The sequence below is a fragment of the Acanthopagrus latus genome, chromosome 7, assembly GCF_904848185.1.
Source record: "Acanthopagrus latus isolate v.2019 chromosome 7, fAcaLat1.1, whole genome shotgun sequence".
In the NCBI taxonomy this organism is placed as follows: domain Eukaryota; kingdom Metazoa; phylum Chordata; class Actinopteri; order Spariformes; family Sparidae; genus Acanthopagrus; species Acanthopagrus latus.
Window position 1 is genome coordinate 24443198 of NC_051045.1, and position 12003 is coordinate 24455200.

The 12003-nt window shown below is 40.9% G+C and overlaps 1 protein-coding gene and 1 long non-coding RNA gene across 4 annotated transcripts in view; one reads left to right on the forward strand and one right to left on the reverse strand.

The window, feature by feature from the left end:
* Positions 1–12003, forward strand: part of hdac7a (histone deacetylase 7a) — a 69578-nt gene that overhangs the window by 42684 nt on the left and 14891 nt on the right. For all 3 annotated transcript variants that reach the window (XM_037103825.1, XM_037103826.1, XM_037103827.1), the window contains 11 exons: positions 4341–4531; positions 4694–4784; positions 5392–5512; positions 5684–5784; positions 6259–6381; positions 6638–6747; positions 7521–7622; positions 8082–8253; positions 8844–9049; positions 10296–10499; positions 11315–11540. In XM_037103825.1, the coding sequence (XP_036959720.1) occupies positions 4341–4531; positions 4694–4784; positions 5392–5512; positions 5684–5784; positions 6259–6381; positions 6638–6747; positions 7521–7622; positions 8082–8253; positions 8844–9049; positions 10296–10499; positions 11315–11540 (1647 nt within the window). The remainder of the gene's footprint in view (positions 1–4340; positions 4532–4693; positions 4785–5391; positions 5513–5683; positions 5785–6258; positions 6382–6637; positions 6748–7520; positions 7623–8081; positions 8254–8843; positions 9050–10295; positions 10500–11314; positions 11541–12003) is intronic.
* Positions 8120–9821, reverse strand: LOC119022673. Its single transcript, XR_005076040.1, has 3 exons — positions 9702–9821; positions 9041–9077; positions 8120–8250 (listed from the first exon to the last, which is right to left on the reverse strand). It is a non-coding gene; the product is annotated as an uncharacterized LOC119022673 (long non-coding RNA).

The window sequence follows — 12003 nt, forward strand, 5'->3', positions numbered from 1 at the left end:
CTATGGTCAGATAAAGTAATCGGACCAATATTACATTGTCTTATTCTGTGAAAGTCTTTGCCAAAAGTGAAAAAATAATCTAATCTGGAATAAACTGCATGAGGTGAGGAGAAGTGGGTAAAATCTCGGCCAGACGGATACAATTCCCTCCAAACATCGATAATTCCCACCTCCTTCATCAAAGCATTCACTTTCTTACTGATAGCTTTTAAGTCTGACTTTTTATTGGAGGAGTCTAATCTAGGATTCAAACGAATATTAAAGTCTCCTCCACAGATTAAAGTACCCTGGCTTTTTGTAGTCATCATTTCAAATATTTTCTTGTAAAATAGCCAGTCACTTCCAGGGGGGATATAGACATTCAGAAGGGTTATTAAGGCTCCGTTAATTTTCCCAGTAACCAAAACAAATCTTCCTTCCTTGTCCCTAATTTCTGACACGTGCTCATATTTAACTTGACCAGATATCAATACAGCGACTCCTCTGCGGCGTCCTGATTTGTGAGAAGATGAATATATGTATTTGAAGCCCATTTTGTTTAGCTTATCATGCTCTATATCACTCAAATGTGTTTCCTGTAGAAAAGCGATTTGAATTTTTTCTTTTTTTAATTTGGACAAAATTTTCCCTCTTTTGATTGGACTATGTATACCATTTACATTATAAGAAGCTACTTTTAGAGTTTTACCTTGCATACATGTGAACAGAAATCAATCTCCATATACTTCCTAGGGAAGCCTCCCCTCCCTGAAAGAACTGACAGGGAATGAACATAGAAAAAGAATGTTAAACCAAAAATACAGAACAAATAAACATGAAATATAACAAAACTGTGTATGACTTCCACTTCAGAGGTCTTTGATGTGACCCTACTAGAGTCTCTAGGGAAAGTCCCTCCCTGAATCCAGAAGAGGGGGCCCTACTGAAGATAGCTGCACCTACAAGACCCCCCCTGCACCCTGTAGTCTTGCATTTAGTAACTTAACATCATTGATCAGAATGGCCAGGTAATAGTGACATTTCCCCGTTTAGATTTAGGTTTTTATATTTGTAAATACACCAGCCCAGTCTACCTGACTTTGAAGGGGAAAAAATAAAAAGAAATGCAAATGATGGGGGGGCTCATTTACCAGACAAACATGACCAGTCTTAACTTGAAGTTGTTGGAGGTGAGGCCCGCCTGAAAGATTGTAGTCTCTCCTTGAAGTTGGATTCTCGTCTGGGGTGGGATGCGCGTCTCCCCCTCCGCTGGCTGTTCCTCTCCCACGTCAGCTGTCGCAGTTTGTCCATCAGCGTCTCTGGAGGTCTGGCGATCTCTACCGGGTATCCTCTGTCTGACATGTCAGTTGCCGCTTCCTCGGCGCTCTCGTAGATCTGGGTTTCGTCGTTATATTTGACTTTAAGCCGCGCTGGATACAGGGTTTGGAACGGGATCTGGCGCTCCTTCAAGATCTTGCGTATTTCTGTATATGCCCTTCTTTTCTGAAGAGTACGCGGTGCATAATCGTTGTCCAGGTTTATTCGCCTCCCTTGCCAGGTAAAGCCCTTTTTCTGCCAAGCTAAGCGGAGAACATTTTCTTTTGTTTTGGAGCTGAGGAATCCCACCAGGATGGATCTCGGCGCTGCGTCCTCAGGTGGCTGTGGACCGAGCGCGCGGTGCGCTCTTTCCAGGTGCAAGGGCATGTCGTCGGGTATGTCGAGGTTTTCGCGGAGTAACTTTTCCACAAATGAAGTCATGGATTGGGACTGCTTTTCGGCTCCCTCGGTGACTCCATAGAGCCGTATGTTTTCACGTCTCGACCGGTTCTCCTGGTCGGTTATCTTGGCATCCAGTGAGTTGTGTAGCTTAAGCATTTCTGCTAAAATATCCTCTGTGTTTTGGACTCGTTCCTCGACTTTCATTATTCGCTCTTCCGCCTCGTCTAGTCTTACGTTGGTCTTTGAAATTTCCCCCTTAATGTCCTCCAACTGTTGCTTGTTGTCCTGGCGAAAGCCCCTCAGCTCCCGAAGGATCAAGTCCAGATCAACTTTCTCTTCGCCTGGCATTGCGTTAGCCTGTTTGCTAGCGGTGGTCTGCGTGTCGCCAAGTGGTCTTTCGTCGTCATTTATTTCTGGCTGCTGAGTCCCCCTCTTGCCTTTTAGCCTGGTATCCATCGTTACCCCCGCTTAACAGAGTATATAGAGGTGATATTTCGCTTTTTTGGGGGGCTAATTCAATGACTTTGTAGAGGGTGCAGGCGGGAGCTCCCTAACTAAGCTGCCATCTTGTCCGTGTCCCACCCGGAAGTCCGTGTGTGCGAGTTTTAAAGTTTTGGTTTGAGCGTCAAGGCAGGTTTGTGCAATAGGTGTTTGCTCAAGCCTGTCGTGTGTGTGCAGCTGTGTATGAGTGTGTCAGGCACAAATGTGTTTTTATGAAGGTTTATGTGTGGGGGTATATTTAAATGTATGAATCAGTGTATGTATAAATCTGCGAGTACATGTGTATATAACTTGCTGCAGTATTATCCACATGTTCATGTTACTTTGTAGTAGGACACGTTTATTGTCTGTATATGTTTGTATATGTGTTTCGTTTGTGTGTGTGTGTGTGTCTCAAAGACAGAAACCACCCCCAGCCTTTTCCCAAGCTGTTCCTTTCCTGGATCCTGTTTTTAGCTCCGGATGAGGCAATCTTTCCCATTGACTCAGCCTTGCAATGCAAATAACCTCAACAGCATGCAAAGAGCATGGAAATTCATGTGCTTGTGTGTGTCTAAGTGTGTGTGTGTTTTTATATGTGTGTGTGTGTGTGTGTGTGTGAGAGAGAGAGAGGGAGAGAGAGAGAGAGAGAGAGAGAGAGAGAGAGAGCTTCATTTTGAGCTGAAAGAAAACAAAAAGACTTGTCACTGTGTGTGTGTTTTACAAATGTAGATATTAGCTAAGCAGCTAAGAAAGACGCATACAGATGATTGGTATGCAATAAGAGTTTCTATCTAGTTTCTATCTAGTCTATGTGTGTATTTATTTGACCCACTATTTTTTTTTATCTTTGTTTTCTCCTGAACGAGCAGTGGATTTCATTGATGTCAGTGAGTTTCATTGTCAGCTTGTAATTGTTTTCACTGGAGCAGTTTTTGGTTCAGTATTTGTATGTAACACTTGTGAGCCTATGTATCACATTTTTTACCCAACCAAACTTTAGTAGTAGGGATACATATGTTCTTCACCCATACACTATTCCACTTAATGAACCGCATTAGTCAGCTGTAAGTCTAGTGCCATACTGTGAGGTCTGATGTAGTGAGGGCTTATGCTGCCACACAGAACACACATTTTGTAGGCTTACATGAAAAAACATGTCTATTTAAAATCATACATTTCTGCTTTCTTTTTAGCAGAGCACTGGAATTTTTTATGACTAATAAATCAGTTGACTTTATGACTATATCTTCTCATCATTCTGCCTGAAAGCCCAGTGACAAAGGTTGTCTGTTCATTATCTGCAAACATACTGTTTAGAAAACTTTCAAAATGTAATAATTTCAATAAAACTGAATTCTTTGTTAAGCTTTACCAACTAGAGCTCCCATGAGGCTTGAACTATGTAGCTAGGACTTATGGTATATGTCAACCCTGAATGCTAACAAAGTAAAATGACATGCTCAAATTTTGCAGTGCATTCAGTACAGTAGTAGGTCTTAAAATTTGGACAGAAACCCTACTGCCGTATGTTAGGTGTTAAAACAAAGTATAAAGTAAAACAAACACTCTCTCTTATGAGGAAATGCATTTGCTGTCAGGGGCTGGTTGAGGTAGTACAGTAGAAACTGTCGCTAATATTTGTGCCTGAAAGATTATGTTTTTATGGTAAAAATTTTATAACTGTTTTAGTGTAAATGTAATTCATTATCTAGGTAACAGTAGTTGTTACTAGCTAAAAAAGCTGAACTAAGCTGCAGTCGAAGGTTATTATAATTTGGATTTAAGAATAGTTCACCTGGTAAACTGTCTCATCTTAAGTAAAGTTTACTGTGTCACAGTGTCGTGTTGTAAAATAAGTCTACCATATCTGCCAGTTCACTTTATCTGACATTGGATCTTTGTGAATGGATCTACAGGAGTAATGCAACTGTATTTTAGTTAGTTGTTGCTGTGAGTTTTGCAACTGCAAAGTATCTGTTATGTCCGTAAACTCTTGTCTTCTCCAAACACTGGTTAATTTTGCCTCTGTTTACACATGCTCATTGTTTTTCAGGTAGGGTTTCCCCTCAGACTATTGTGTAAATCAACTGCTCTTAGTTGGGATGAAGTAAATTGACGCTCTCTCCTATCCCTCCCCTCTCACCCCTCTCTTTTCCCAGATTCCTCTGTGGCAGTTCCGGTGTCGTGCGCAGCCTTGTTTCCCATGGACCTCAGGGTGGGAGAGCGGGGCATGCGCCCTGGTTCGGACACGGCACTCCTCACCCCGCTGCACCCGCCATTACTCCTCTCACCGTTCTCCCCTCAACCTCGCACCTCCTTCTCCCAACAGCAGCTGCATCAGCACATCCGGGTAAAGGATATAAAACATGTACAAAAACTGATCATGTCTTAGGGCTTGTCTCAATAAAGACTTAGACCAGTTTATTAAAACAACAATTGTGCATTATATTCTCTTACCTGTGTACATATTTATTGTTGCTTAAATATGAATGCATGTTTGTTGGGGGTTTAGTTTAATATGGAGCAGAGGAGGCGAGAGCAGGAGCACCATGAGAAACAGCAGGAGCTGCAGCAGCTAAAACACAAAGACAAGAGTCAACAGAGTGAGTACATTCACACTAACACAGTATAGTTCAGCTACTCTAACATGTTACTACAAGTTTCACTTTGTGATATTTATCTCACTAAGCTTTATAAAAAGCTATTTCCACATCTTTAAAAATAATTACGAGCTAATCATGGCCAGAGGAAAGTCCCTAGAAGAGATGTTTATTGAAGAGTGTCACTCCACTTTGAAATGAGAGAGCTAAATATAACCTGACAAGTGGAGCTACAACAGTAGAGTTAAATATAGCTCTGGGTTTGGGCACATAAAGTCACTGGGTCAATATTGACTTGATCACTCCTAGCACCTTCTGTCACCTGTGTGTGCACCCATTTTCACATATGTACAGACACACACACAGACGACAGCAAACATAGTGTCAGACATCCAGTGACCTGTATCACACACTAATGAACCAACCATGCCACAGTATTGTCTCGGTTGCCTTTGAGATATACTTTACTATTAATCACTGATTATGTCCTGCAAGAACACACTGCAGGGGTTGGTTTTTCATGTTTTGGCTTTCCTTGCTTCTCCTTTTATGATTGAGCAGTGAGTCATTATAATGTTGTTTATAGGATTTTTGTGTTATTGATTTACAGGTGCGGTAGCCAGTTCCCTGGTAAAACAGAAACTCCAGGAGGTGATTCTTAAGAAGCAGAAACAGGCTGCGTTGGAAAGAACAAACTCCAACACTCTGACTGCAGCTCCTGTAGCATACAGGTGACACACACACACACACACACACACATACACAAATAAAGATACATAATTTAGGTATTTCTTCACTTCCTTCTAAATTCTAAAATCTGAATTTGAAAAAAAAACAATGCATATTTGGTGAGACTATTTCACCTAATGGTTGTATGTCTGTTGTATGTTGTGTTTTCCCAGAAAGCTGGGCCCTGACCCCAGTTTATCTTCCCAGCCTCTGGTCTCACCACCATCACAGCCTTCCTCTGATGGTTCAGAAGGGACGCCGCTTCGTAGAGCAGGTAAAACATCTGACATCCATCGTCACACTTTGACTTGAGACTTAAGCAACATAATGTAAATATGATGAAACTGAATTAATGTTCAATGACAAATATAAATCTTTTTAAACCAACAGTTGTTTGACTGTTTATGGATTCATCCATTCGTCCCACTAACTTCTTCAGGCATCACTGATCATATTTTAATAAAAGTGCAGTGTTGCAGCATTAAAAAAGTATTCACACTGTTAAAGATACATTTTGCTAAGTATTACTAAGTGATATATTTTACTTGTTATTGTATTATTATTATAACATGCAGTCATGCATTTTTTCCTTTTTAACTTTTCATGTGGTTGGATCGAAAGATTTTCATTAAGTGGAAATAGGTTGAATCATCATCAGCAGTATAAGAGTCAGCAACAGAGTGCAGTAAACCATCTGCAGATCGTCCTGTTAGGTAACATTCTCTAACACACTGCTTTAATTTGGCAGCATCTGAGCCCAATCTGAAGGTGAAACACAAGCTAAAGAAACACCTGAACACCCGCAAGAGCCCACTCACCCGCAAAGAGAGTGCCCCACCTACTATCAGACACAGAGTACCTGACACACTGGGTAACTACACACACACACACACACACACACACACATACACACACACACACACACACACAGACAGGCACTCCCACAAATTAATAAGCATGGTAATGCAGCAATGTTGCTTATATGTGACCATTTCAGTGGGTTTACAATGTTTGATTTTATCTTACCATGATGAATGTAACTGATGTGGTCAAATGTAATGGAAATGAAATGTGACCTGGTTGAATAATCAAATTCTAAACTCATTCATTGCCTGTCTCTCTAACAGACTCGTCCCCCAGCAGCAGTAGCACTCCGGTCTCTGGCTGTAGTTCTCCTAATGACAGCCTGCCCAATGAGAATGGGCTACTGCCATCTGCAGGAGGCCTCTCACATGAGGTTTGCACAGACACACATACACACACACACCCAAATGATGTTGCTGAGTTCTTTCAGATTATTGATCCAGTAAAATACAAGGTAACTAATCAATCTCACAAATCCCAGTCAGTGATCATGAATAAGTTGGATAGATAAGGACACCAATGTAGAGGAAAATAAACAGAAGGAAAAAAACAAACAATTTTTATGTTTTTGTCACTCAGACAGGCTCTTTTGTCTTAAAAAAAACATGAGCAGTGAAGTGAGCACAAGTTGTTGTTTCATGTACATAAGCTGTGCCGAGATGCTGAGTAATGACATGTTTAAAGCAACGACACAGGAGTACAAGGAGCGCTGAGTGTTTGTCAGCTGTTTATACATAATTCATTCAATCACATCAAGTCAACCTCTGTCACACCTGCTGTGGATGTCTGACTCATGATTCCCCAGTGTCAAGACAGCTGAGGGCAAAACACAAGCTCAGGTTTAATTAGACTGCATTGATTTAGATGAATGTATATTTACTTTTTGCGAACACGTTTGGTTACTGCAGCAAAAAATATCAAGAGAATATAACAGAGAAAAGATGTTTGTCTATGGCAGAGCAGAGGTGCATAATGGCACAGATCACCAACACTGGTCTTGATGTTAAATTTGGCTTATATTTTCTGTCAGAAAAAGACCAGTTCTAATAATTGAGGTAGAAAAGTGTTTTGTTAAGGATACAGTCAATTTAAGCTTTGAATCTAAGTGCATTATTTTTGTATGGTAATGGTGTTTGATATTTCCAGGCCCAGAAACTGCTGCTCAGAGATGGCACTCTAGCTAACTTCACCATCCAGAGTCCGTCCACTCTGCCCACTATCACACTGGGACTACCAGCCAACGCAAGGGTAAATACTGAATTACAGCAGAAATCTATCATACTGACTCATTTACACTTTAATAATGATGTTATAGATACTTAGGTAGTCAAACAAGTGATGTTACTTAAGGATATATTTGCTAAGATGCAGTGACTGTACAGTGTAAAATCCAACTTAGAAAAGCTCACATAACATCTTGTGACTTGAAAATCTGAATGAATTGTGAGAATGAATGAAATCTACACTCAGCTATATCCTGTTTTAAACGGGAAGTACATCAAATAAAGGAAGCACGGTGCTCTAAAAATGCTATTTCACTATGACTCTGTGACTTATGAGTACTGTATATTTAAATTGCACTTAACTAAACAGTTTGTGTGATCACGTCACTTTGACAAAACTGGTTGATTTGTAAATTCACCTGTGATAAAATGTCACATAGCATGTTGCCTGTAGCTGTAAAGTTGTTAAACTGTCTGTGTGCAGGCTGAAGGAGAGCTGTCCTCGCTGAAAGTTGGCCGGGTGCCTGTGGTCACAGCCGGAGGCTCGTCGGTCTTCCTCCCCCTGAGCAGAGAGGATCAGGCTGGGCAGCTGAATCCTCACCTGCCTGTCATCATCCTGGAGCCCTCTGGACTGGTACACGCTCCACTACTTACTGGTGAGGCACACACACACACACAGACTGACACTTCTACTACAGAGATGCACATGCACACTTGCAGCCAAAAGCTTATCAGTATTTTCTGCAATTGATTAATATCTCAGACTAGGATTGTATGCACCTGAAAAAACAGGCACACACAACCAACCGGTTATATGAATAGCCACAGATCTAAACATCTTCAAGGAAGCAGTGATTTCACAAGGTCTCTTGATTTTATTATCTGAAGTGTCAGAGCACCACCTAGTGGTTACATTTAGAATAATATAGCTTTCTTTAATCGATTAGCATTTAATTTTCTCAAGCATTGTACTATTTAGACTCCTTTAATCCACTTCCACCTCTGCTCTTCATTTTCTTTCAGTTCAGTGGCTATAATATATTAACAACACATTAGAAACAATTTATGTGTGTTATAGAATTAAAAGTAAACAATATTGTAAAAGAAATGTAGAAATTAAATACATTAATTAAATCAGTTTATAAGGCAGCAGGAACAAGGCTGACACTGTTTTAGCTATGTGTTTGTGAGTAACTGTGTGTGTACATACATGGAACTCAATATTTGTTTCTCTTCCTCTGACCAGTTCCAGGTCTAGACTCAGTTCCACTACAGTTTGCCCCCCAGTTAGAACACCTGACACCTGGAGGCGCTCAGACCCACAAACCCCTGAGCAGAACACGCTCAGAGCCCCTCCCCCAGAGCCAGCGGACCCTTCACACACATCTCCTCCAACAACAGCACAACACACAACTACTGGAGAGGCTCAAACAGCAAACCCACCTGGGCAAGGTATGGAAAAGTGAAGGCACACACTCATCTGTTTTCAAGAAAAAGAGATTAGTGAGACTTGATTTTACAACTAGAATGTATTCCACACAGATGCACACAATACATGAAACTACACATTCGTAGTCATGCCTGCATACCAGTTCACACTTATACAAAGGTTTTCACTCACAAACTGTTGAGTTTGTACCTGTACGGCAGTGTAAATGAGGCAGTTTGTTCAGGGCTGCTGTGCCAGAAGAGACTAAACTTGTACCAAGGTGAGCACTTCTTTACATTGAAGTCATGTATCTACGACTGATTGGCAGAAATGTGAAGTGTGGATCGTGGGGATGATTTTAGACTGTCCGTGTTCAGTTGGTAAAGTGGAGAACAGTGCAGATCATGGAGTACAGTAAAGCAGGATGGGTTGAACAACAGTAGGTAGGGAGCAACAAACTTTCTTCAGTAAATTTTGTTTAGTCTATGATTAGATGGAAGTAGTTATCAGTGCACTATTGTGTGAAAGGAGAAATTGTGTGTTGATAGGCTGGAACAGTTAGTTATTGAGTTGAGACAGTGAACTTTCTTTATCATCTGGTGGTATGTTGAAAGTGCAGCAAAAGTCAACAAAAACAAGTGTTGAACAAGTTGAAGTGAAGTTGCTGTGTGATACCAGATGTTGGTAGACGAAGCGGAGGAGACATGTCACAGCATCCTCTGGCCCTGAATCAATCTGGTAGGGGGTCAGTTGCGGACTGACGGCTGGCTAGACTGGATATTCTCTGAATGTTTTTGTGAGTTTGATGGTGGTAATGCAGAACTCGGGTTACCGAGTCAGTGGTAACTGAAAATCTGTTATGAAGTTTGCCTCTTGGTCATTTGAATTCATAAATACATTTTCTGTTGCTGTTATTACTTGAATACTGGCTTATGCTATGTTTGCACCAGGTCATATTCAAAGCTGCATCTTTTTTTAATTTTGAAACATGTTACAGCTCTTAAATCGCAATTATGATTGCAAATTCGCTGATGTTGGCTCCAGCTGCTCACATCAAGTCTTTCAGAGGGTTCACTTCCTGCCATGGCAGGTGACTGCCAACAGCTGATGGAAAACCCCAGTTTACTTCACAGCAGAATTGCTGTAGGCCTTCACAAATCATTTTGTTAGCTTGCATTTGTAAGACTGCTTTACCAACCACTGTGCAAATCCTTTGTTTCATTGTTTATGTATTTTTGCCAACTCAAATGTGTGAATTTGTACTTGCAGCTGATGTCTAAGTCCAGTGAGAAGCCCAGACTGCATCAGATTCCCTCTGAGGATATGGACTCAGAGGATGGTGGCGGAACGTCGCCCACAGAGCTAACCTATCAGAGCAGAGTGAGGGCAGAGTCACTAAGGGAGGCGGAGCCAACAGCATCCAAAAGCCAGGAAGACCAAATGAACCTGCAACATGCACTCATACTCAACCAGGTTGGAAACCATGTAATACTTTTACACACAAGATACACATGAACACAGATAAGCAGATAGATCGATGAAATACAACCACTCACCTGTTCTTCACTTAACGGTCCTGTAGATGGCGTCCTAATACTTTTACTTGCATGAATGTAGTTGGTGTTGCATGGTTTTGTGGTTAGACAGTTGCTTCAGCTCATAATGATAAGGTACATGTACTGTAGAATGAGATATTACCCTTTAAGAAATCATTGATCGGACAAACCTTATGGGTCAGGATTCAGAGTTTGTTGGAAGATGTGACAACTTACAGCAACAAAAATACAGTTCAATCCATCATTGAAGAAACCAAGGCTTCAGTGGTGTTTTTAATGTTAGCTGTAGGAAATGAAATGATTAAATGCTTTAAGTAACTTGACTTTTAAGAGATACATCAAAGTAGAAAATTACTTCCAACTTCAAAGCAGTACACTTGATATTGAGCGACCCAGACAGCTCTTGATGGTACAGGTCAGATCAGAGGGGCCAAATAAAACAGATTTTATTGACATTAAGCTTAAGGAAATTCTGTGACTTCCAGTACTTTATAGCAGCCTAGAATACAAATCACTTGGTGAGCTTCAGCGGGATGTACAGCTGCATACCATATGTGTGGCAAAAGGACTGAATACTGTGAGCACAGATATTCTCCTTGGTTTAGACTTTCTACTTTCTACTATTTCTGTTCTACACTTTACTCTCAAAAACTACATGCTTATGATATTTGCTTTGAATTATATCTATGAATTGACTGTGTTTCATCTTTATTATCCCTACTCCCTCTGTAGTCATTGCTATGGGAACAGCAGAAACAGCTGCAGCAGCTGCATCGACAGATGGAGACGCTGGCAGTACCCATGTTGCGTGGTAGCGGCGGGGTTGGTAGCGGGTTGGGTGTCCATCGCCCCCTGTCGCGCACACAGTCATCCCCGGCCTCCACCTCTCTCACTCTGCCTGAGAAACCTCTGAGCTTGACCCCACAGGATACAAGCAGCAAACCACGCTTCACCACTGGTGAGTTAGACATGTTTATACAATATTTTAAGAAGTATGTATGATACTTTTCTGAATTACATTTAAAATACAGTGTGCTGATGTCTACAAAATAACAGCAACATCCCTTGTTTGAATCAGACCTTCACTGCATTCTCGTGGCCCACTCTCCCTAATGTCCGGTCATGTATCCGCTATAGTTGTCAAATAAACTAGCTTGAAATGCCACCAGTAATAAAAATAAAAATATATAGCCAATCTAAAGTGATATTCCATACACTTTTTGGCATCTAGCACCATGCTTTTAATAGCAACGGTAACATTCATATTTAAGGAAAAATCTAAAATGTCCCCAGAAGGTCCGAATCATGAATATTCCAAGAAGAAGACTTATGAATAAAAATGACATTAATGTCTAACATAATGTTAGATTGCATTTGGAAAGTATTGGAAAAGTAATAAAAAATAAGAGTGATGACGAACT